We start from the raw sequence: 26,804 nt of genomic DNA, 5'->3' as shown, positions 1-26,804 counted from the left end.
AGTAGGTAACTTTTTACAAAATAACTTCAGTTTTCAGATGTTGAGTGGAAAATATCAATGAAGGAAAAGGTAATCATGAAAACATGCAAGAGTAAAATAGCACTTTGTACATAACTGAAAAGATAGTCTGTGTTTTTCACTGGAAAACACTCATATTCTTCACAGAATTCCATTACCTGGATAAATGCACAACCTTGTCCTTCCACATCTACTGTATATTGTCCACTTGCTTTTGTTAGTTCTGAACGTTGAACCAATAAGTGATTATCACCATTAACCTGGAAAATCTCATTGAATTCTTCACTGCTTAAGCTGACAGTGACTTGATCATCAGAGAAGATTAAATTCATGTAGCGGGTTATGGCAAGAAGGCAGACGGGCGTATCCTGCACAGAACAGTACAAGCAGCATTCCAAACTCTGTTATGATGCAATATCCGTCATCATGTGGCCATGAACTTTAAATCAACCCATAGAAATATTTCTGACATGTCAACAGAATACCAAGAAGCAGTATTCTAAACAACAGGGAAAACATTTTCTTGTGCTAATTGTTGTCACTTTCTTCAACAGATCTTAATTAGATCTAAAAGTCTTCTAAATAATTTTATAATATCCATGTGAAATATTGCTCAATCTTTTCTAAAAATTAAGGTGTTATGTAATTTGGTTGCCATAGATAATGTTTATGCTCAACTGTCTTCAAAGATGGGAAGTCAGAATCCAGAAAGGATGTTGGGAGATTCACTAACATATGGTTTTACTTAGAAACTAAGACTGAAAAAAAGAAAGGAAGGAAGGAAATTATTTTCCTTGTGGGAATAAAACTTGTATTTCTTTGCATTAATTTTTTTTGCCTATTAAGGAAGGATATAAGTCATTGTTTTTGATACTCATTACTTTGGCTATTCATTCATTTGCTTTTTCCAATGTATAGACCACAGAATTAGGGAGAAATATTACTTCTTGGCTGACATGAAGTAACGGTTTGACCAAAGTATTCTTATTGTCAGGGCTCTTGTGTTTATAACAACCATCCTTTCTAGACTTTCATTCTATTTTTACTGTGTAAATCGAGATATAAATCAGGCATATATTCTCTGAGAGGGGATTTTATTTTATTCATTTATACACAGAAAATTCCTAGTAGAGTTCCTGGTATACAAGAACTGCCCAATAAATGCTTGTTGACTAAATATTGGGTCACCTTTAGAGATGTGGATGGACCTAGAGACTATCATACACAGTGAAGTAAGTCAGAAAAAAACCCCAAATATTGTATATTAATGCATACATGTGGTATCTCGAAAAATGGTACAGATCAACCTATGTGCAGGGTAGGAATAGACACACAGATGTGGAGAATGGATGTGTGGACATGGGGTGGAGGAAGAAGGGGTGGAATGAATTGGGAGATTTGGATTGGCATATATACACTATCATGTGTAAAATAGATAGCGAGGGTGAGATGGCTGGATGGCATCACTGACTCCATGGACGCGAGTCTGGGTGAACTCTGGGAGTTGGTGATGGACAGGGAGGCCTGGCATGCTGCAATTCATGGGGTCGCAAAGAGTTGTACATGACTGAGTGACTGAACTGAACTGAACTGAGCACAGGGAGTTTGCGCAAACTCATGTTCATTGAGTCAGTGATGCCATCCAGCCATCTGTGATTCATGGGGTTGCAAGGAGTCGGACACGACTAAGCGACTGAACTGAACTGAACTGAGCACAGGGAGATCAGCTCGGTGCTCTGTGATGACTTAAAGGGGTGGACTGGGGTGGGGGTAGGCGGGAGGTCCAAGAGGGAGGGGCTATATGTATACATATAGCTGATTTGCTTCATCACACAGCAGAAACCAAACCATTGTAAAGCAACTAAACCCCAATAAAGATGATTTATAGTAGCAAATATTCCTTGTCTCAGAAGGTATTTCCTACCTTTGGTATTTTTATTATATATATCTATATAATATATTATCTATATTACTATAGAGTGGCAACTTTTACATTGAACATATTGTGGTTATTTTAGTAGATCCACACCAATCACCTGAGGGGAGGAGAAGCCTCCGTGAGAATTCATCTGTTGGGCAAGCCACTGAACAATCTTACTAGCGTAGGTCAGGTCAGGGTTTTTCTGGGAAATGATAGCCAACAGCACATAGCAAGTCTTCTCCATCTCAGCAGAAGGTGCCCGAGGAATAAAGAGTGGAGATGCCTTTTTCTCAAGTTTCTTCACTTTTCCCCAATATATCACATTGTCTGAGAAGAAAAGAAAAATTTTCACACAGTCCCTATGTAAAGAAAGATGCAAATGCCATCCTTGACCTCTCTTGTGGGTTCATTGTGCCCCTCAAAATTCATATGTTCAAGGCCCTACTACCTAGAACCTCAGAATGGAACTGTATTTGGATATAGGGCTTTTAAAGGGGTGAATAAGTTAAAATGAAGCCATTTAGATGGGTCTTAGTACTTAGCAACTAAACAACAACAACAACAAATGTATCCTTATCAAAAGAGATAATTTGAACTCATGGAGGGGGCACCAGGAACGCATGTACATGGGAAAAGACATGTGAAGACGGTTAGAGAAAACGGCCATCTACAAACTAAGCAGAATGGCCTCAGAAGACATCATACCCGCTGATACTTTGATCTTGGAATTCTAGCTCTAGAACCATGAGAAAATAAATTTTTGTCATTTAAACCACCCAATACAGTGTATTTTATTGGGCTGGTCAAAAAGTTCTTTCAGGTTTTTATGGAAAAACTCAAACGAACTTTTTGGCCAACCCAATATTATGGCAGCCCTAGAGAACTAAGGCAACTTCAGAGAGCAACTTCCTAAGGTCAACGTTTTTGACCTTAAGTCCAAGGCCAAAGTTTCACAAGCAGTTTTTATTATCTGCAGCCACTGCACTTGATTTTCTTTACTTCACTCACTTGAGAAGAAATGAGCAGAAAAGAAAAAGAGGAAGCTAGAAAATATATAATGTTTTGTTTTTTAAAAAAATCACTCAGAAATTTCATAAGATAAATAGAAGCATTCTAGAAAAGAGAGGGTTCCTATGTGATTGCTCAGTTTCATCAGTTTATTCTTAGGGTCATCTCTATTAAGAAAGAAGTGAAGTGAAGTGAAGTGAAAGTTGCTCAGTCGTGTCTGACTGTTTGCGATGCCATAGACTATAGCCCATGAGGTTCCTCTGTCCATAGGATTCTCCAGGCAAGAAAACTGGAGTGGGTTGCCATTTCCTCCTCCAGGGGATCTTCCTCACCCAGGGGTCAAACCCTGGTCTCCTGCATTTCAGGCAGATTATTTGCCTGAAAGCCCCTCCATTAGCAAAAATGAATAATAATACTTACTTAATTTTGTAGCAGATTGATCCAGGGTCCGGAGTAAGGATTCCGCTTTCTCCTCTTTTCCAGCTAATGCAAAAGCATAAGCTAGAATTGCAAGGTTGTAGCCATTTCTGACACCATTTTCCAAGGCCTCTTCTAAGCAAAAGAGCCCATTTCGTAGAGTGGGAAACTAGTCAAGAAGAACAATTCATTTTAAGATGATGCTTGAATACTTACTTGTAAACTTGACTGTTTAAACTAATCATTCTTTATAATGTATATAATACACCCTTGAAGTATATTTTACATGCAAACCTGTTCATTTCTGTACATGTGAATTATATTTTATAAATATCATTAAAATTCATTTTTAATGGATTATCAGTATTTGAAAAAATTTAAGTAGTATGAAAATGGCAATCTTTGTCTGACTGGTTGTATTTCAGCTAATGATGTAAATGTTTTCTATGTGGCAAAGTATACATATTTATTTTTAGACCTAAGATATTTTACACTAATGCCCAAAATAGGAGCTCGTATTTCTAAAGATGGTTTTTGAGGTATACCAATGACCCTGAAAATTCCTAGGATCTTATTTCAAAAATAGATTTCACAATTGGATAATCTGAATTTTGGATTGAGAGGCAGCCAAGATGAGCCACACTTAAGCTGAAAATGTTTGCATACTGAGTTGGTTAGACAAACAGAATATCAGGTTGCAGTTATACTTGGAATAAGAGTTCTTAATCTGAAATTAATAGCTGAACTTCAGGAGATATATGGATACCAAAATGGTATGAAACACTTGTATAAGTGTGCATACATATATCTTCTCCAGGGAAAAACTCAATAGCGTTCATCAAAGTTTCTATGAATCAAAAAGGTCATGCTAGAGGTAAAGAACCTGTCTGCCAATGCAGGAGACCTAAGAGATGTGAGTTTGATCCCTGGGTCTGGAAAATGCCCTGGAGGAGGAAATAGCAACCCACTCCAATATTTTTGCCTGCAAAATCCCATGGACAGAAGAGCCTGGCAGGCTACAGTCTATAGGGTCTCAAAGAGTTGGACATGACTGAAGCAACTCAGCACGCATGAATAAAAAAAATTTTGGGAGAGTTAATTTAAAGAGTGGTAGTGAATTAATTATTCTCTTGATGTTTCACCCAGTCCAGGAATTTTAAATCACTCTGAATCGATAGTCAAATTCATGTGCATTTAGCTGACTGATACTAAAAGACAGTGGGACCCATACAGTGAAATTGAGTCCAGCTTCAAGGAATGCAGCAACGATATAGGCAGTGAGTACAATGTCCTCTTCATCTCCAACCTAAACACAAAGGAATCATAAGTCATATAGGACAGCAGAGCACAAAAGAACAGCTATCCTTCTGAAGGGAAACTAGATAGGAAAGAGACAGTGGGACAAATATCATTAATTTTTTTTTTGGCCACAGAGCAGCATATGGAGAATACCAAGTGATATATCTAAATATGGACTGGAAAAGGGAAAGAATAGGTCTATCAAGGACAGACTTCATTCCATTTGCATTTTGACCTGAGGCAAGTGAGGTTCTCGTGCTTTGATTTAAGGAGGTATTGGATCAGTGCTTCATTGAAACAATGTAAATTAGGAAATCCTCTTCCTGAACTGGCTTACCATCCATAAATAGAAATGAATAATGTTTGGCTTCAAATTTATAAACTGTTTCCTCTCTAGGTTCTTTTTCAGTCCCCTCTCACCTATTCTCAGTTTATCTACTCAAGGAGACTGGTTCTAAGAAAGGACTGAAAACAGTAAGGCAAATAATAGATTCAAGAGGAATTCAGTGTAGGCTGAGGATAACATGCAGGCAGCAGTCATAATGGCTTTGATTTACATACCACAAGCCTATTAAGGCAGCAGAAGGAGTAATATTCATAAGAAGTGTACTCATGTTCTCAGGAGCTGGATAAGGCAGGTAATGCAAAGGAGAAAGGAAAGCTTACTTGTGTGAATCACTCACCTCCCAGGCATTGCTGAAAAGCTTGCCATCACTTTTAAAGCAGCCATCTATTTTCTGTTTGCTTGCAAGCCAGATCAAGGTCTCCCTTTGAACCAGTTCATCGATGAAGACATATTTCTTCATTCCCGCAAATGTCTTAAAAGTAAGAGCACTGAGCCTGTAAAGCCAATTGTCAGTTAGAGAGAAGTTAGATAAGAAAGAAATGATGTCAGCTTCCCATCAGGTCCATCATCACTGATTGCTTTGGGTCATGGGTGGATCTAATCTGGATGAGAGCGACTGTAACAAGTCTTGATTGACAGCAGTTCTTTACTTTGGGTCAGTAAATATGTGAAAGTAAGAGCATGTTAATTTCCAGCACGTTTACACACAAATTTCTATAGAATCCATCAGATTGTTCATGCATGAAGAAAGAATGGAATGTGTGTAATTAGGTGCTTTGAAGCCTTTTAGTTTTACTTTCCTCAATCTACTTGGGGCTCAGAGAGACAGACTAAGATGTGCCATTTACCACAAACTGTGGAAGTATTGGTGGGGGTGTCATTAAATGACCAGACATCTAAGCAATCTATTATGAGACTTTCAGTACATTGTTGCTTTAAAGTTGGAATAATCAAATATTTTAGTTTTATCTGATTCACCTCTAGGAACTCACTTTGAAACACAAAAGTGTTGCTTTCAAATCCCCACCAAACACAATTCCCCTCAGCCCCTCACAAGTCCTCCTCAGATCATTCTTGTATTATTTAAAATAAAATTTTCATCTCTTACCGTATGCTTCCTTCCTGATTCCTCTGCCAAAACACACTATAGGAACCATCCAAGTTTTTGAAAGACAACTGCTTCTGATAACCTAAAATACAACATGATAGGAAATTATTCTTTAAGAAAGTTAAAAGAAAAATAATGGTGTAGTAATAGCCTCGTGTTTTGGTATTAGACATAAATGACTAGATGATCATTTCAATTTTAATTTCTGAAACTCAGGTTCTCCATCCATAGGGAGAAAAGATAGCTTCTACCTTATAGGGTTTTAATGACAAGTAAGATATTCCATGTGACTACATCTAACTCAATATTTGTCTGATACTACTAATCATTTATTTTTTTCTTGGGGTTATTTTATTTCAGCGTTATTTTTCTGAAGAAAAAAAAAGAATAAAATAAATTATACTCCTGAACCTTTCTTTGATATCACATTTACAAGATATTTCTAAATACAAAACTAATCACTTCATCTCAATGGAATGCAATCGAGCAAACAAATACAGAAGTTGATAAATGAACTGTTTATAACTACCATTAATAACAATAACAAAACTCACTAACAAAGTAGCTTGGCAAAATATTAGGCATTAAAAAAAAAAAACTGAGGTCATAATGTGAAACAGTACATGTGTGAATTGTGAAGCCAAATGACCATACAGATACTGAATTCCAAAAAAGCCTCCAAACAAACAACCCCCTCTCCCCCAAAATAGAGCTAGGGCTCAGAGTGACTCGGTTCTTCAGACATAGTTTTTCCCCATGAGACTACCTCATAATAGCAGCTTTATGACATCTTGATATTAGTAATAATTTATTTAATCTATTATAGGCAGAAATTACTTCAATCTTCTCACCATTAGATAAGAAGAATAAAGCTTTAGATTTAACTTCCTCTGTCAGTTGTTTAGTAGATCTCAGATAGTCTAGGATGTAGGTATCAGATGCTAGCAGGGCAATATTCTGTTCTCCCCCTCCATAGGGCATTTGGAAAAGATTCTCCACATTCTGTATTGCAAGTCCTATAATGTCCCCTAAAAACACGACAAACAGAATGTTACTGTTTGTTAAACTCGGCATCTCAGCATTAATGACAATAGGTGAAAGAGGCATCGTGGAAGGAAAGAACATTTTAAAATAGGTCTAAAAGATGGAAACAAGGAATGTTTTCATGAAGTTATTCTAAAGAAGGTGAAGTAAAAGAGGTTTCTGGTATGAAAAATGTTTTGGAAAATCTCCTATTACCACAGAGAGAAGGAATTTAAGAAAGTGTGTTTGTTCACTTGATTGCTTGCTGGTTTGGTTTCTTGAGAAACTGACCCTGTGAATTATACAATGTAATCTATCTCTTTGCCCAAAGTGTAGATGTTAATAAGAGACAAAGGAATTTGACTTCTCTGGAACAGTTTTATCCGTTACTGAGGAAATTTCCAGCATTTTTAATAAAGTATATTCTGATCTCCAAAGGTATACTTAATATTTCAGATGGACAGGCTATAACAGGACTCTTTGTTTTCTAAACACCAATTACCATTCAGCAGAAAAAATATCTTCTAGGGACATAGATTTTTTAAAAATTTATTTTTTTATTGAAATATAACTGCTTTACAGTTTTGTGTTACATGAATCAGCTCTTAATATATGTATACATATATCCCTTCCCTCTTGGGCCTCCCTCCTACCCACTCCCGCATCTCACCTTTCTAGGTCATCACCGAGTACTGAGCTGAACACTCTGTGCTGTACAGCAGGTTCCCACTAGCTATCTATTTCACCCATGGTTGTGTACACTCTCTCAGCTCATCGCACAAGGACATGGATTTGAAAATGGTGCTGGAAGTCCTTCAGATCCCATGCAGAAGCAAACATAGGAGATCATCCTCAACAATAATTCCCTTAAATTGATACTGTAAGAAAAATCTCTCCATCCTTTTAAGTTTTTTTTTTTTAAGACCACCTCAAGTAAGATTTTCAAATCACTGTGAAACAAAAAAATTAACCAACTTACCCACAACAGTGAAAAAGGCCCTGGTTGATCCTTCTACGACATCATTCGTCAAATTCAAATCTACCTGCCTGGAGACTTTGGTGCCTGGAAAGAAAAAATATCAATTAAACAAATAATGTTTGGCTTTCTTTCATAAACAATAGCAGGTTTATGGAACAAACATATTAGGAAATATATTCTATTATTTATATTTATTTTATAAGTTGCTTGTTTGAAGAGACGAACTTGAGGTTTTGATCTAGTTTAGAATAACAATACATTTAGAAAATGGTATATAAATCTGGAAGTTAGAGATGGCCTCTATTCTCTATCAGTTTAGTGCCTGAACTACTTATGTATGAAAAATAAAAGTAAAAACTACTGATTGTGACATATGGAACATTACACATGAAGGGTAAAACTCGGAGAGTCTTACTAGGCATTAAAATCAAATCATCAGGAAATCCCCTGGCAGTCCAGTGGTTAGGACCCAGTGCTTTTACTGCTGGGACTCGATTTGATCCCTGGCTGGGGACTAAGATCCTGCAAGATGTGCAGTGTGGCAAAAAAAAAAAAAAAATTACGTTAATAAGAAATTTAAAAAAAATCAGATCATCATCAACCACATAAAGCAATACTCATGAGGCCCGTAAAACTGGCTATTGAAGGGCAGTGATTTTCTATTGTTGTTTCATCTCAGGAGTACAGAAGCAAAGATTACATTATGGACTGTTTACATTATGTGCTGTTTGGGTATAATCTTGACTTCCCACTGCCCAAAATTGTGCAACACTCACCTGCAAGATGAGGTCCACCCACCCCACCCCTGCAAAAATTCACAAGATGAAAGAAGTAGGCTGAGACAGATTGATGTCATAGATGGACAACAAAAAATAACCTCATAAATATCCTTTATGTTTGCTAAAATAATACAATGAAGACTGGCCCTGAAATACAATAATCCTCCATTGGATATTCAGAATAGTCACTGAGGTCCTCAGTATAGCAATAAAGTAGAAGAAAAGGAAATAAATAGACCTGTGGACAAATTTCCTTTAGGATTAGTTTGACCATGTAGAATATCCTACAGCACTTCGGAATCTGCTTAATATTACATGGCAGCTTGGATGGGATGGGAATTTGGGGGAGAATAGATACATGTATATGTATGGCTGAGTCTCTTCCCTGTTTGCCCGAAACTATCACAATGTTGTGGATTGGCTATCAGTTCAGTTCAGTCATTCAGTCCTGTCTGACTCTTTGCGACCCCATGAATTGCAGCATGTCAGGCCTCCCTGCCCATCATCAACTCCCGGAATTCACCCAAACTCATGTGAATTGAGTCAGTGACGCCATCCAGCCATCTCATCCTCTGTTGTCCCCTTCTCCTCCTGCCCCCAATCCCTCCCAGCATCAGGGTCTTTTCCAATGAGTCAAGTCTTCGCATGAGGTGGCCAAAGTACTGGAGTTTCAGTCTCAGCATCAGTCCTTCCAATGAACACTCAGGACTGGTCTCCTTCAGGATGGACTGGTTGGAACTCCAAGGGACTCTCAAGAGTTTTCTCCAACATCACAGTTCAAAAGCATCAATTCTTCAGTGCTCAGCTTTCTTCACAGTCCAACTCTCACATCCATACATGACCACTGGAAAAACCACAGCCTTGACTAGATGGACCTTTGTTGGCAAAGTAATATTTCTGCTTTTTAATATGCTGTCTAGATTGGTCATAATTTTCCTTCCAAGGAGTAAGCGTCTTTTAATTTCATGGCTGCAATCACCATCTGCAGTGATTTTGGAGCCCCCAAAAATAAAGTCTGATACTGTTTCCACTGTTTCCCCATCTATTTCCCATGAAGTGATGGGACTGGATGCCATGATCTTCGTTTTCTGAATGCTGAGCTTTAAGCCAACTTTTTCGCTCTCCACTTTCACTTTCATCAAGAGGCTTTTCAGTTCCTCTTCACTTTCTGCCATAAGGGTGGTGTCATTTTCATATCTGAGGTTATTGATATTTCTCCCAGAAATCTTGATTCCAGCTTGTGTTTCTTCCAGTCCAGCGTTTCTCATGATGTACTCTGCATAGAAGTTAAATAAGTAGGGTGACAATATACAGCCTTGACGTACTCCTTTTCCTCTTTGGAAACAGTCTGTTGTTCCATGTCCAGTTCTAACTGTTGCTTCCTGACCTGCATACAGATTTCTCAAGAGGCAGGTTAGGTGGTATGGTATTCCCATCTCTTTCAGAATTTTCCACAGTTTTTTGTGATCCACACAGTCAAAGGCTTTGGCATAGTCAATAAAGCAGAAATCAATGTTTTTCTGGAACTCTCTTGCTTTTTCGATGATCCAGTGGATGTTGGCAATTTGATCTCTGGTTCCTCTGCCTTTTCAAAACCAGCTTGAACATCAGGAAGTTCACCGTTCACATATAACTGAAGCCTAGCTTGGAGAATTTTGAGCATTATTTTACTAGCATGTGAGATGAGTGCAATTGTGGGGTAGTTTGAGCATTCTTTGGCATTGACTGTCTTTGGAATTGGAATGAAAACTGAACTTTTCTAGTCGTGTGGCCACTGCTGAGTTGTCCAAATGTGCTGGCATGTTGAGTGCAGCACTTTCACAGCATCATCTTTCAGGATTTGAAACAGCTCCACTGGAATTCCATCACCTCCACTAGCTTTGTTCGTAGTGATGCTTTCTAAGGCCCACTTGCCTTCATATTCCAGGATGTCTGGCTCTAGATGAGTGATCACACCATCGTGATTATCCAGGTCATGAAGATCTTTTTTGTACAGTTCTTCTGTGTATTCTTGCCACCTCTTCTTAATATCTTCTGCTTCTGTTATGTCCATACAATTTCTGTAGTTTATCGAGCCCATTTTGCATGAAATGTTCCCTTGGTATCTCTAATTTTCTTGGAGAGGTCTCTAGTCTTTCCCATTCTGTTCTTATCCTCTATTTCTTTGCATTGATCACTGAAGAAGACTTTCTTATCTCTTCTTGCTATTCTTTGGAACTCTGCTCAGACGCTTATATCTTTCCTTTTTCCTTTGCTTTTTACTTCTCTTCTCTTCACAGCCATTTGTAAGGCCTCCCCAGACAGCCATTTTGCTTTTTTGCATTTCTTTTCCGCGGGGATGGTCTTGATCCCTGTCTCTTGTACGATGTCACAAACCTCAGTCCATAGTTCATCAGGCACTCTATCTATCAGATCTAGGCCCTTAAATCTATTTCTCACTTCCAATGTATAATCATAAGGGATTTGATTTAGGTCATACCTGAATGGTCTAGCGATTTTCCCTACTTTCTTCAATTTCAGTCTGAATTTGGTAGTAGGAGTTCATGATCTGAGCGACAGTCAGCTCCTGGTCTTGTTTTTGTTGACTGTATAGAGCTTCTCCATCTTGGGCTGCAAAGAATATAATCAATCTGATTTCAGTGTTGACCATCTGGTGATGTCCATGTGTAGAGTCTTCTCTTGTGTTGTTGGAAGAGGGTGTTTGCTATGACCTGTGCATTTTCTTGGCAAAACTGTATTAGCCTTTGCCTTGCTTCATTCCACATTTCAAGGCCAAATTTGCCTGTTACTCCAGGTGTTTCTTGACTTCCTACTTTAGCATTCCAGTCCCCTATAATGAAAAGGACATCTTTTTTTGGGTGTTAGTTCTAAAAGGTCTTGTAGGTCTTCATAGAACTGTTCAACTTCAGCTTCTTCAGTGTTACTGGTTGGGTCGTAGACTTGGATTACCATGATATTGAATGGTTTGCCTTGGAGACGAACCGAGATCATTCTGTCATTTTTGAGATTGCATCCAAGTACCGCAGTTTGGACTCTTTTGTTGACCGTGATGGCTACTCCATTTCTTCTGAGGGATTCCTGCCCACAGTAGTAGATAAAATGGTCATCTGAGTTAAATTCACCCATTCCAGTCCATTTTAGTTCGCTGATTCCTAGAATGTCGACGTTCACTCTTGCCATCTCTTGTTTGACCACTTCCAATTTGCCTTGATTCATGGACCTGACATTCCAGGTTCCTATGCAATATTGCTCTTTACAGCATCAGATCTTGCTTCTATCACCAGTCATATCCACAGCTGGGTATTGTTTTTGCTTTGGCTCCATCCCTTCTTTCTTTCTGGAGTTATTTCTCCACTGATTTCCAGTAGCATATTGGGCACCTACTGACCTGGGGAGTTCCTCTTTCAGTATCCTATCATTTTGCCTTTTCATACTGTTCATGGGGTTCTCAAGGCAAGAATACTGAAGTGGCTTGCCATTCCCTTCTCCAGTGGACCACATTCTGTCATTGACTATACTATCACAAAATTGGCTATACCCCAAAATAAAAAAGTTAAATAAAAAAAGTTAAAAAAGAAAAGATCCTCTTACCTTGTGTACAGATAAGGAAACTTTGAGTCATCTCTCTTTCAATACCTTCAGGCTATCAAGGAGTAAAGTAAACAGAAAGAAGCAGAAAGTCAGGGGTCTGGGTCATCTTTCCACACAGAAAAAGCAACCAGGGGTCAGCTCACATAGGCATGGCTGGCTCATGGTTTGTGCTGGAGAAGATCCATTCATTGTCCCCTTCTGTTTATATCTGCAAGTCACTGTATGTTACCAACACCCACTGTGGCTCTGTGTTCCCATAGTTCTTTGAGGGACAGAGATAACTTCAGTGTTTAGTGGAACATACTCAGTTTTCCTGGCACTGTCCAGCTTCTCCAGTAGACAAACAAAAGTGTTTTGCAAAGTAAGAACATGCCAAAAGGTGAGGTGAGAGGATGCCATTGACAAGCAGTGATTCTTTTAGAGGATGATGAGGCCTGCACAGGCATGTGGATTTGTCTGTCTCTTGGATTTGAGAGTCAGTTAAAGAATGGGAGGGAAGAGGATCAGGTGTGTAGGAAGCATCATGAGTCAGGAGCAAGCAAAAAATCTAAGCCTGTTTCATAAGTTACATTTTTCTATCCTGGGTTAATTGTTAATTAAAGAATGGATGAATTTTATTGCCATTTTAGTTTATTTAAAATGGCATATCTTGTGTCGATAATTAGAGTGAAAATGTTAGTTGCTCAGTCATGTCCGACTGTTTGTCAACAGCAATTATGGTCAATTAAGTCTCTTCACAGAGAATGTCCTTTATTATTTAACCTATTGCATGCATGCTAAGTCACTTCTCGAGTCCATCTCTTGTGACCCTATGGACTGTAGCCCACCAGGCTCCTCTGTCATTGGGATTCTTCAGGCAAGAACACTGGAGTGGGTTGCCATTTCCTCCTCCAGGTGATCTTCTCCTCAGGGATGGAACCTGAGTCTTTTAATGTCTCCTGCATTGGCAGGTGGGTTCTTTACCTTTAGCACCACCTGGGAAGCCCATGATACTCTCTATTTTGTATGTGGAAGGGCTTGATAGTTTTGCATGTACTTACCTGTACCAACAGACTTTTGATCACAGTATCTTTCCAATTCAGGTTCTGCCTCTCAGGTGCTTCATTTGGGCAAGCACTATTTTGCTTGGACTCAGCAACTACAGTGATATTCACTTTACCTGAAAAACATTCTCAAGTATAAATTACATTGACCACTGGCCCCTTCTGTGAAGGGAAATGATTAAAAGTCTATAAATCACTTAATGAATCAGACAAACTGAATCTTATAATCATATTTATGCTTGGACCAAAATAACTCATTCTTTCTCCTGCCTGGAGATAATATGATGTCCTTTTCTATCTTTTTCAAGATTCCCTACATGAAGTAATTGATTCACTTAAATAACTAGAACTTAAGAACTTTTATGGAAAAAAGAGAATATTTTGCAAAACCAACTGAGCAAATTCCTTGATCTGGATTGTTTTTAAAGTTGATGTGTGGCAAAACCAATATAATATTGTAAAGTAAAAAAATAAAAATAAAAAAAAATTTTAAAAAAGTTTACATATGACAATATAGGGGCATAAAGTCAGAAAACTAGGCCTTCTAACTTTTTTCGAGACTGAACAAACCAAAACAGTAAACTATGACATAGTGGAAAGGGCATTGAATTTAAATCAAATGTTGGCAGGGGATCTATTGTTTTTAACTCCTCTGGCTTAGACGGTAAAGCGTCTGTCTACAGTGCGGGAGACCTGGGTTCGATCCTTGGGTTGGGGAGATGCCCTGGAGAAGGAAATGGGCAATCCACTCCAGTATTATTGCCTGGAAAATCCCATGGACAGAGGAGCCTGGTAGGCTACAGTCCATGGGGTTGCAAAGAGTCTGACACGACTGAGTGACTTTCCTTTCCTTTCCTTACATCATACGTGCGTGCATGCTGTCAGTTAATTTGTGTCCACCTCTTTGAGACCGCCATGGACTGTGTAGTCCACCAGAATCCTCTCTCCATGGAATTTTCCAGGCAAGAATACTAGAGTGGATTGCCATTTCCTTCTTCAGAGATTTTCCTGACCCAGTTATAGAACTTACCTCTCTTATGTCTCCTGTATTGGCAAGTGGATTCGTTATCACTAGCAGCACCAAGGAAGCCCTATCTGGAAGCCATCTGGGGAGTTACTGAGAAGTAATATAATAGGTCATAATTAAAATGGATCTCCAATTTTCTTGTGAAAATTAGAGAAATAAAAAAATATAATATTTTGGTTTCATATTATCTGTATGCCTATAGTGAAGTCGCTCAATCATGTCCGACTCTTTGCGATCCCATGGACTGTAGCCTACCAGCCTCCTCTGTCCATGGGATTTTCCAGGCAAGAGTACTGGAATGGGTTGCCATTATATACCTATGCATAACCAATACACTGTTCATATTTTTTGTTAGTATGTTTTGTTTCTTTTTTAAGATAGATTTTTGACACTCCACTCTTAGAACTGTGTCCTCCTCTTAAAGCCTTAAAACCATACAAGTCAGTACAGTATTCTATCTCAGTTGCCTGCAGAAGATTTTTGAAGACCTTGTATAGCTAGAGAAATTGAGAAACTTAAAATCTAATAGGAAAACTAGTCTTATGCAGACCAATGTCAGATGAACTAAAGTGAGCTCATAAATTACTCTTTATTGCTAAAGGAATATAATAAGTATCAGTTCAGTTCAGTTCAGTTCAGTCGCTCAGTTGTGTCCAACTCTTTGCGACCCCATGAATCGCAGTACGCCAGGCCTCCCTGTCCATCACCAACTCCTGGAGTTCACTCAGACTCACATCCATCGAGTCAGTGATGCCATCCAGCCATCTCATCCTCTGTTGTCCCCTTCTTCTCCTGCCCCCAATCCCGCCCAGCATCAGAGTCTTTTCCAATGAGTCAACTCTTTGCATGAGGTGGCCAAAGTACTGGAGTTTCAGCTTTAGCATCATTCCTTCCAAAGAAATCCCAGGGTTGATCTCCGTCTACTACATCTATAATTCTTGTTTACTAGATTCTTTTTAACTTTTCCCTTCTCTTGTATTTTTAACAAGATATTGTCAAATTATTTTTCTATATTGCAGATAATCTGTACATTGAGACTGTACTCTTCTCCATGTTTAATTCCCGTCTGAGTGTTCAGTGTTTTGGGTGTCTCATAACGCATCTAGTAGATTTACAAATCCTGGCAATCATTGAGATTGAGGAGCAATTTTTGTTTAGGTAACATGAGTTCCTGATAGCAAGTGAAGAAGCAAATGAGAAGTGAAGAAACTGAGCAGTATTAATGAAAATATGGTCTTCACTTGGGTTATGATACATGGACTTGATGAGTAATGCAAATTAGCCTTTGCGTTGTATTTCAATCACATTCTGCTTTTAAACAAATGGAGGATGGGTTTGCTCCACATAAGCATTAGCAAAACCAGAAATTAGATTATAAAAACAAGATTTTAATTGAGACCCTAAAAAAATGAGAACTTTCAAAACCAGAAATTTCAAATGTGAGGGAGAAAGTTATCTTTGTATAGAGGATTTAAGGGAAACAGCCGCTGCTGCTGCTGCTGCTGCTAAGTCACTTCAGTTGTGTCTGACTCTGTGCGATCTCATAGATGGCAGCCCACCAGGCTCTGCCGTCCCTGGGATTCTCCAGGCAAGAACACTGGAGTGGGTTGCCATTTCCTTCTCCAATGCATGAAAGTGAAAAGTGAAAGTGAAGTCGCTCAGTCATGTCCGACTCTTAGCAACCCCATGGACTGCAGCCGACCAGGCTTCTCAGTCCATGGGATTTTCCAGGCAAGAGTACTGGAGTGGGCTGCCATTGCCTTCTCCGAGGCAATAAAAATAAACTGGTTTTTCAGGAGAGGTTGGCATAGACACATAGTTACTTACCCAGCTTCTTAGGAGTAACAGTCCAGACATATGTCTTTTTCTCTGAAGCTTGGATAACCTCACTGCTGTTGTCTTTAGGGGTACTGATATCTGCCTCAAAATCCTGAGATGCTTCTAGTTGAGTGAAAATCTAAAATAACAGTCATGCAGTGAGAGTGACACTCTAAATATTTTGCTGACACTATTCCTCCTCCAATCTTGAGAAAATTCTCCTTGTTTTATATCATCAAAAATAAATGATACAAATGACTCCTCTCATAAGAAGATAAATCTGGCACAACACATACTATAAAATGACTTTCTTAGAGCAGTATTTAAATCACTGCTGTGAATTAAAGCAAATTTTTGTTTGCTTTTCAAAGTTTTTTTTTTTTTTGATGTGGACCATTTTTAAAAAGACTTTATTGAATTTGTTACAATATTGCTTCTGTTTTATGATTTGGTTTTTTGTCCATGAAACATGTGGGATCTTCTCTCCCTGACCAGGAATTGAACCCTCACCTCCTGCATTGGAAGGCAAAACCTCAACCACTGGACTGCCAGGGAAACCCTAGCAACTGTTTTTGTTTGAGGAAAAAGCTTATGACTCTATAGTACCATTTTGTATTTGAGAATAAAAAGAATACGGCAACATTCGAGGAATCTCTTGGCCTTATTAGATTTTGACTCCAGATCAAAGGGAATAATTTACCTCTACACAGGTATTCAGGTAGCTGAAGACACTGACAATCAGATCAGACCGTTCATTCTGAACCACTGAAGAGGGGGAGGTTATTTCAACAAAGAAAGGTTGGGAGGCTTCCAGAGAAGTTGTTGATGAAATGCCAAATCCAGCCTCACCATTCACACAGAAGCCACTTGCTTCCCATTGGGTTATACTATCAGGGATGGTGAATGAAAGATTTGCTGAACCGGAGGAGCTACAAAGAGAGATTATAGGTAAAATGCATCCTTTGTGTAAACCAGGAACCTAAATTTAATCCAGAGCAAACAAGAAAGTATTAACTGAAGGTTAAAAATGAGTCATAGATCGGTATCATTAGATCTTTGTCAGGGCTTTAGATCAGTATTTTGAGAGCTGGATTTCTAAACCCAGCTAAAATTTAATCTTAAAAATGTCACATTTTTCTAAACACATTATTTGTTCTAATTCATGCAACTTGCATCTATCTGCATGAGATGAACAGACAAGAAACAATACTAGAGGAAAAGTAAAATAAAATATGTGGTCAGTACATACAAGTGAATGGTGTTTTGTATTTTACCAACATAGTTCTTCTTTATATACTCAGAAATAAAGTTTAGGAAATAAAGACAAAAAGAAAATAAAAATAAAGATATATAGGAAGGAAAACTTAAAAGCTCACTCAACGCTGACCAGGTCCCAAATCCATGTTTCCGGAAAGTTTGTTCTTACTGTTTCAATTATAACCCGTTCTATGAAGTCAAAATTCTCCCTTGTGACTTCACCAGCTAAAAGAAAAGAGAAATGTTTTAAAGAGAGAGAATAAAAATATACATTCCAAAGACACACCCATAAACTATGTCTCTGACCACACATGCTTAGTGGGACATGATATAGGGGTTGCTGCTGGGGCTCAGTGTCAATAAATGTACATCTCAGCCTACGTGTCAGTGTTTTGATGCACAAATCAGTCCCATTATTAAAATAAGAGCAACACAGACACACACACACACACACACACACACACACACACACAAATCATCCTTCATTGTTCCTCCAGAGTCAAATTTAGAGAAAGTCATGTCTATTTATTGAATGGTGTTTCCCATCTGACATTCTGGTGTCTGCCAGGAAACAATTTGGTATTGGCCAATTCCATCATCCTAATGACTAAAGTTTCTAAGGACATTAACTTTGCTAATGTCTGTTTTTTAAATTTATTTTTTTATTGGAGGATGAGTGCTTTATAGAATTTTGCTGTTTTCTTTCAAATCTCAACATGAATCAGCCATAGGTATACATATATCCCCTCCCTTTTGAACCTCCCTCCCATCTCCCTCCCCATCCCACCCCTCTAGGTTGATACAGAGCCTCTGTTTGAGTTTCCTGAGCCACACAGCAAATTCCCATTGGCTATCTATTTCACAAATGGTAATATAAATTTCCATGTTACTCTTTCCAACCATCTCACCCTCTCCTTCCCTCTCTCCATGTCCATAAATCTATTTTCCATGTCTGCTTCTCCACTGCTGTCCTGTAAACAAATTCTTCAGTACCATTTTTCTAGATTCAGTATATATGTGTTAGAATAGGATATTTATCTTTCTCTTTTTAATTCACTTTACTCTGTATAATAGGTTCTAGGTTCATCCACTTCATTAGAACTGACTCAAATGTGTTTCTTTGTACGGCTTAGTAATATTCAATTTTGTATATGTACCAAAACTTCTTTATCCATTCATCTGCTGATGGACATCTAGGTTGCTTCCATGTTCTAGCTATTGTAAATAGTGCTGCAATGGACAATGGGATACATGTGTCTTTTTCGATTTTGGTTTCCTATTATATGCCTAGGATTGGGATTGCTGTTTCATATGGTGGTTTTATTTCTAGTTTTTTAAAGAATCTCCATACCGTCTTCCATAGTGGCTGTATCAATTTACATTCCTACCAACAGTAACGTGGCTGATTTCTAAAGAACATTTTATTTTGTTTCCTTGGCCTCTGGGCTATATTTGGCTGGGTTACTTTCTTCTATACAGTAAAGTGACTCTGTTATACACACACACACACACACACACACGCACGCATACTTTCTTTTTTATATTTGGCATTCTTTTTTCCTATTTTTTGGCCATGCCACATGGCTTATGGGATCTTAGTTCCCCCACCAGGGATTGAACATGTACCCCCTGTATCACCAGGGAAGCCAAAAATGGATGGGTATTTGAACACAATTCTCTGATGCCAGCTGTTTGGTCATCTGAGAATCAAAATGCTCTCTGCCTTGAACTATGTATTCTGATCTACACATAATAAGGGCGTCTCCTCTTGTAATCATTATGATTGCCCTCCTGTACATTTCTGCTGTTGTGTTCTACCATAAAAATAAACTTCCTCTCATATCTGAAGCAAATTCTTCCTTTTAGTTAATACCATTCCCACTTGCCTTATTCTGCTTTATTCAGCTGCAGGATGTATAGTCGTAGACAAACACATGACCTACTGCACATGTAAAAATCCCAGTTTTGAATAGTCATACGAAATACAACCAATTCCATGAATCATTTTAACCATCTCCCCGCACACAATTCTAGGTTACCCACATGCAATTTTCAATGGGGCACTGTACATGGGTGCATATCCTCCTGATTCTAGATAGAGCAGCCCAGGGTATGGTATGCTTTTCTCTGTTGAACATACTTCTGGTTTCCGGTAATGGAGATTGGTGAAGACTTTCAGACCCATATCCTTCAAAGAAATAAATAGCAAAGGAAAAGTTGAGCAGTCTCTTCATACAAGACCTAAAAAAAGTTATCAACTATATATAATTTAAAAAATAGATGATAAATATACATGTTTTCTTTGCTAGCAAGCAAGTCTGGTATATTACAAGTCAAGTCATCTGTCTTTGATGTGTGTGAAGACTCTAAAATTGGAGGAAAAATGATAATCACTATGATTATTCAGCACTTGTGTTCTGGGATTTTGCTAAGGGTTTTACATTATTCTCCATTTGATTCTAAGGGAAAAATATTTATGAAATGTTATCATTGCCTTAACTAACATCACACACACACGTGAACATATGTGTATGAGACACAGCCAGTAAATTGGAGCTCTGCGATTTGAAGGAAAACGTCTGATTCTTTTCCCGTTTATTTCTATAGCTGTGATGGCAACCCACGCCAGTATTCTTGCCTGGAGAATCCCAGGGATAGAGGAGTCTGGTGGGCTGCCATCTATGGGGTCGCACAGAATTGAACACGACTGAAGCGACTTAGCAGCAGCCCCAGCAGACTTCAATCATAAAGATTCCTTTAGGGAATTCCGTGGTGATCCAGTGGTTAAGACTTTGCCTTCCAATGCAGAGGGTGTCAGTTTGATCCTTGGTCAAAGAGCTAAGATCCCATATGCTTTGTAGCAGAAAAACAAAAACATAAAACAGAAGCAGTACTGTAACAAATTCCATAGAAACTAAAAAAAAAAGGTCCACATTAAAAAAAAAAATCTTTAAAAATATACGCTTTTATCCTGTCTTGCATACAGGGTCGTCATTGCCATCTTCCTAAATTCCATATATATGTGTTAGTATACTGTATTGGTGTTTTTCTTTCTGGCTTACTTCACTCTGTATAATCGGCTCCAGTTTCATCCATCTCATCAGAACTGATTCAAATGAATTCTTTTTTACGGAAAAAAGACACAGATGTGTATAACAGAGTTTTGGACTCAGAGGGAGAGGGAGAGGGTGGGATGATTTGGGAGAATGGCATTCTAACATGTATACTATCATGTAAGAATTGAATCGCCAGTCTAGGTCTGATGCAGGATACAGCATGCTTGGGGCTGGTGCATGGGGATGACCCAGAGAGATGTTATGGGGAGGGAGGTGGGAGGGGGGTTCATGTTTGGGAACGCATGTAAGAATGAAAGATTTTAAAATTTAAAAAATAAAAAACTAAAAATATATATATATACCCTTTTAGGAAGCCTCAGAATATTCCAATGATAGCCTTTGTATAAATGGAGCTGAGGCTCTATATTAGCCTCCTGATTTGATGATTTCTGCATAAAACTTATTGCAATACCTTGAAGATTGTCTCATTGCTTCTAACATCGTTTTAACTTTAACATCAACATCATCATTTCAGCCACCCCTTAATTTATTTTCCACAGAGAAAAAAATCAACAAAAATTAATATCTTCTTTATAAGACAATTTCTAAGTGATTTTAAGCACGTTACTGACCTCAATCTCAAAGAAAAGGAGGTGTTAGTCACTTGGTCATGTCTGACTTTTTGTGACTCCCCCTGGACTGTAGCCCACCAAGCGTTTCTGTCCATGGTATTCTCCAGGCAAGAATACTGGAATGGGTTGCTATTCCCTTCTCCAGGGTATCTTCCTAACCCAAGGATCAAACCCAGGTCTCCTGCATTGCAGACAGATTCTTTACTGCGCAAATAATAAAACATAGATTTGCATTTGGTGCATGCATGCATAGTCATGTCTGACTCTTTTGTGACCCCCCTGGCCTGTAACCCACCAGGCTCCTCTGTCCACCGAATTTTCCAGGCAAGAATACTGAAGTGGGTTGTCATTTCCTTCTCCAAGATATGCATTAGGAAAACTAAGTTTAAAATTGACATGCAATAATTTTTTAAAGTATTTTTTTGATGTGGACTATTTTAAAAGTCTTTATGTACTTTGTTACAATATTACTTCTGATTTATGTTTTTGGTATTTTTTTTTGGCCTCAAGGCATTTGGGATCTTAGCTTTTCAACCAGGGATTGAACCCACACCTCTGGCTTTGAAAGGTGAAGTCTAAACCACTGAACCACCAGGGAAGTCCCAGTATGCAGTAATTTTAAAGCCTAAAATGATCTTACCTTGACAATATCATAGGTGTCTCCATCCCCATGGTTGCTTACAGGTATATAATACAAGCCATTGTAAAACATATCTTTCTGAGGAATGCAAGGGTCTAGCTTGCTATCATCAAGGTTGAGACCTCGATAGAAATAACCATACAGTTCTGTATTTGGGAGCATATTGTACACCTGGAAGAAAAATATCATGGTTTCTAATTATTTGAAATATTCTTTTTGTAGAGGCAAAATTGGCAACTTTTTGTGCTATAACCATTTATTCTTCATTTAAAAATACATCAACACATAATTATTTTATAATCCTTATACATTTTAATTTATTTTCAGTTTTATATTTTGATATGGTTTAAGGGAAAAAAGGTCCATTAAAAATTTATTTACTAACAACAAATAAAAAATTTAAAATCAAGTAAAATGAAGTAAATAAACATATAAAACACACAGGTTGCTATGTTTCCATGAATAAGCATAGTATCAAATCTGAATCAGTTTCCAGGCAGCCAAGGCAAAAAAGAAACATTATTCAATATGTAAATCTCATTATCAAAAAGAGAAAAGCATATATTCTAGTTACACATAGTATAATTGCTCATAATATGATTTAAAAAATTTTTTATTGGAGTATAGTTAATTTACAATGTTGTGTTAGTTTCAGGTATATAGCAAAGTGATTAAGTTACACATATACCTATATTCACTTTTTTTGAGATTCTTTTCTAATATAGGCCATTACAGGGTATTGAGATGCATTCCCTGTGATATACAGCAGGGTCTTATAAATTACTTATTTTATATATAGCAGTGTGTATATGTCAGTCCCAATCTCCCAATTTATTCCCTCCACCCCCATATAACCATTTATCCTTGTTCTTTTCTTTATAGCTGTAATATTTCATCTAACATGTTTGAGTCAGCTCATTCTAGGAGAGGAAACCTTCAATTTTGTTTTAGGTGGTTCACAGAAATTTTTAGTTTTACTTCAGGATTTAAGATAGCGTGTAAGGAAGAGATACCTGAAGATCTATGGATAATTCCAAGGTTGAGACCACAGATGATTCGTGATTATCTGTGAATGCCTAGATCTGGAGGAAAATGATAGCAGACTGATTCTAAATCTTCTCAAGTATCCTTCCAAAGAGAACATAAAATAAAAGAGAACAAGTAATCTCTAGCATGAGTGTGATACAGATAATACCATGACCTTCAAATTACTTGTTAGCAGAAATACCAATGGGCTTACCTGGTGGCTCAGAGCAAAGAATCTACCAGCAATGTAGGAGGCACGGGTTCTTTCCCTTTGTGAGGAAGATTCCCTGGGTGGGGAAGATCCCCTAGAGAAGGAAATGGCAACCTACCCCAGTATACTGGCCAGGGAAATCCCGTGGACAGAGGAACCTGAGGGGGCTACAGTTCATGGGGTCACAAGAGTCAGACACAGCAACTAAACAACAACAACAAGAAATATCAACATCATAGTCCAACAGAGCTCCTACTGTTGAGAAGTTGGAGAGGGAAATTTTAAGAAACTACATGAAGAAAAGAGAAGACTGGTACGGAGAAATTGGAAGATACACACACCAGTCAACTCCAGATGAAAGAAAGTACAACATTAAGTGTTAAAAGTATGAATCATGGTCTTTGGATTCAATAAGAGAGGGGCTTAAAATAAATGGGCCCAGAAGTGGCAGCTTCCAAACCTTGTGGTTGATGGGACACAATCAGATCATTAGAGGAAGGAAAAGATGCAACTTCAAAATATGAGAACGTACTTGCAGGGCAAGAATAGAAACACAGACACAGAGAACTGGGATGAATTGAGAGAGCAGCACTGACAGATATATGCTACCATGTGTAAAACAGAGAGCTAATGGGAAGATGCTGTACAGTCCAGGGAGCTCAGCTCAGTGCTCTTGGAGGGATGCTCTGTAGAGGGATGGGACGAGGGCGCTGGGAGAGTCGAGGGGGAGGGAGTACATGTACACATATAGCTGGTTCACCTTGTTGTACAGTGGAAACTAACACAATATTGTAAAGCAATTCTCCTTTAATTAAAAATAAATTTTAAAAAAGAGGGATGGGAAATATGTATATATATAACTGATTCACTTTGTTGTATAGTAAAAACTAACATAACATTGTAGAGCAATTATACTCCAATTAAAAAAAAAAGTAAAAACAAATGAAAAAAATGGGAAATTTAAAATATCCAATAGTTTTTAATTGAGCTGATTTTGATGAAATATTCTGAAATTGCTGGTTTGGTAATGCTTGTGAAAATATAAGATCTATTAACATATAACAGAATGTCCAGGCATACTCTTTGATACTGAGATTTAACTGTAGGTTTTCATATATATGGTCACATCTACAGTTGTATAATCCCTAACCCATTGTAATTATCCATAGAATTCTTTATTGTTGAGTCCTGAGCCATCCAAGAAAAATAATTAAGTGGGCAATCCATGGAAAGACAAAGAAAGACAATGTTTGACATTTTTAACCTGTTCCATTTTAAATAAAAACATCATCTGCAGCATAAGACTTGAGGAAATCTGAGAACTTACACTTTCAGCTGACAGCTGCTGTTCTGACTTCAGTAGGAGAACCCTTTTATCCACAGCCCGGAGGGCACAGACCGAGTCAGGGGATGCCTGAAGATGGAGACCAGTGCTGGAGCCTGGTAGTCCCTGCTCCTTCGAGAACTTTATGCTAACCTAAAATTAAGGAAGAAAAGGAAGGAGTAAGATTATTTTACATGAGAATGTTGGGTTTGCCAAACATTTCATTCATGGTTTTCCATAGCATCTTATAGAAAACCCAAACAAATTTTTTTGGCCAACCCAGTAGTTGGACTATGTCTGATCTTTTCCAAGTAAATCTTTATAGATTTCTGTTCCTTTATTTCTCTTGCCCACTCTCCTCCTTAATTCTCCATCATCACAGGGACACTGCCTTCACCAACCCTTGTGCCATCTCAAGATTGGCACTCCTGTCAAAAGTGGTTCATTCTGTTTGACGATTCATCGCCTAATAACTGAGCTGTGCCAATGCTGATTGTGAGATGACCATGTACAGGTTATAAGCAGTCAACAAACAAGGAGACACCAGGGAGTAAACTGTCCACTCCTCTCACTCAGAACATGCAGAGAATAGAAGAGAACTCACCTTGTTTTTAAAGCATTTGTCCACCTGGAATTTGACACTGTCAGCTATGATTTCCCCACTGGGGTGAAGAGTGTAGACAAGCATGACAGCCGCGGGAGCCAGATCAGCACTAACATTGATGGGGAAGGAGATGTTTCCCTTCCAGGCTGTGTAAATATGAGAGATGAGCAGCAGACACAGTGCCAGAAGTTTCCTGACTCACTGGGTACACTTACATAAAAAAGAATGGCTTATGGATAGAAAGAGCAAATTGGACTTTATTTTAAAGGCAAATCAACTAATTAGTCAATAAAGTGTGTGCATTCTCAGTTGCTAAGTCATGTCCGACTCTTTGCAACCCCATAGACTGTAACTCGCCAGGCTTCTCTGTCCATGGGATTTTCCAGGCAAGAATGCTGGAGTGGGTGGCCATTTTCTCCTCCAGGGAATCTTCCCAACACAGAGACTGAACCCACATCTCCTACGTTGACAGGTGGATTCTTCACTATTGAGCCTCTGGGAAGCCCCAGTCAATCAATGAATGGGAAGTATATATATGAAGGAAGACTGCATAATTTAGACAATAACAATGTTTGAGTTTTGGACATCACTTTTTCCATATTGTACCTGATAGCCTAGCAATCATAGAAATAGGTTGAAGTCTCTTTCACTGAAATATTTAGCAGGTTACCCTGAGCCTCTGTCCACAAATTGTAATGCTAAGTGCCCTTCCTAACTTTTTGACTAGAATCACAGTAACATTTCTTTAAAAGACAGAAAAATGAAGGTACAGTGCATGTTAAAAAAAAAATCAATGCTTTATATACACCTTTGTTTCTGATCTCCTTCTGTCCACTGAGGAAGATTGTTCCTTTCACCATAACCTGTGCAGAACAAAGAAAACACAGCATGTGATAGCATGTTAGATGATATGGTGTGTGGACTTAAAAAAAAATTCACAACCTAAAAGTTGAGAGTTATACCTTATTCACTGGGAATTTTTAGGATTTCAATCCTGGGAGAAAGCATTTCAAATAAAACTGAGAGACCTGCTCAGAGGAGCCGAGGGAAGTCTCACAACAAAATACAGTTACATCAAAAGGTTATTGTTAACTAGTGAAAACCAGATATCCCAAGTTAAGGAATTTAGCACTTTTCAATATATGGGAAGATGCAAGATTCTGGGCTCACTGAAATTATTCCTCTGATATGTACCCCAGCTATCTGGGTCTAATACCCTGTATTTTCATTTCTCAGGTTTCCTCAGGGCTCACTCCCTCAGTCACTTTCTGCAGTAGGTGACTGCAGCCTGGTGGCTTCTCAGTTCAGTTCAGTCGCTCAGTCGCGTCCGACTCTTTGCAACCCCATGGACTGCAGCACTCCAGGCCTCCCTGTCCATCACCAACTCCCAGTACTTTTTCTCTACCAAGTCCCCTCACGGCTCACCAGCTCACTAACCATGGTGGATACAGCTGCTGATGACTGTGACATTCTTTGTTTACTGATATGGCGGGAAATATTCAATTTCTCAAGTATCATGTTATCATTAGATAATGAATGACCTAATCATACTTCTATTCTATAAGATAAAGTAGTTTTTACAAACAAATATGAAAAACGGGCTCTTTCACAACTTGGGAAGGAACAGAGCAAGTGACCACGGTTGACTGAGAGCTGATTATGTGCGGGAAACTTGGT

At 38.3% G+C, this 26,804-nt stretch overlaps 1 protein-coding gene across 1 annotated transcript in view; it reads right to left on the bottom strand.

The window, feature by feature from the left end:
- Nucleotides 1–26,804, bottom strand: part of LOC138438339 (ovostatin homolog 2-like) — a 53,268-nt gene that overhangs the window by 5,301 nt on the left and 21,163 nt on the right. Inside the window, 18 exon segments of the mRNA XM_069586506.1 lie at nt 177–386; nt 2,055–2,266; nt 3,368–3,533; nt 4,596–4,670; nt 5,347–5,503; nt 6,118–6,199; nt 6,969–7,145; nt 8,120–8,203; nt 12,490–12,541; nt 13,530–13,648; nt 16,387–16,516; nt 17,078–17,306; nt 17,754–17,843; nt 19,674–19,822; nt 21,963–22,133; nt 24,527–24,676; nt 25,128–25,286; nt 25,289–25,328. Of these exon segments, the coding sequence (XP_069442607.1) occupies nt 177–386; nt 2,055–2,266; nt 3,368–3,533; nt 4,596–4,670; nt 5,347–5,503; nt 6,118–6,199; nt 6,969–7,145; nt 8,120–8,203; nt 12,490–12,541; nt 13,530–13,648; nt 16,387–16,516; nt 17,078–17,306; nt 17,754–17,843; nt 19,674–19,822; nt 21,963–22,133; nt 24,527–24,676; nt 25,128–25,286; nt 25,289–25,328 (2,452 nt within the window).

Source organism: Ovis canadensis, chromosome 3, assembly GCF_042477335.2.
Source record: "Ovis canadensis isolate MfBH-ARS-UI-01 breed Bighorn chromosome 3, ARS-UI_OviCan_v2, whole genome shotgun sequence".
Taxonomy (NCBI): domain Eukaryota; kingdom Metazoa; phylum Chordata; class Mammalia; order Artiodactyla; family Bovidae; genus Ovis; species Ovis canadensis.
The sequence above is the reverse complement of the archived record's forward strand: the minus strand, read 5'-3'. Positions and strand labels throughout refer to the sequence as shown.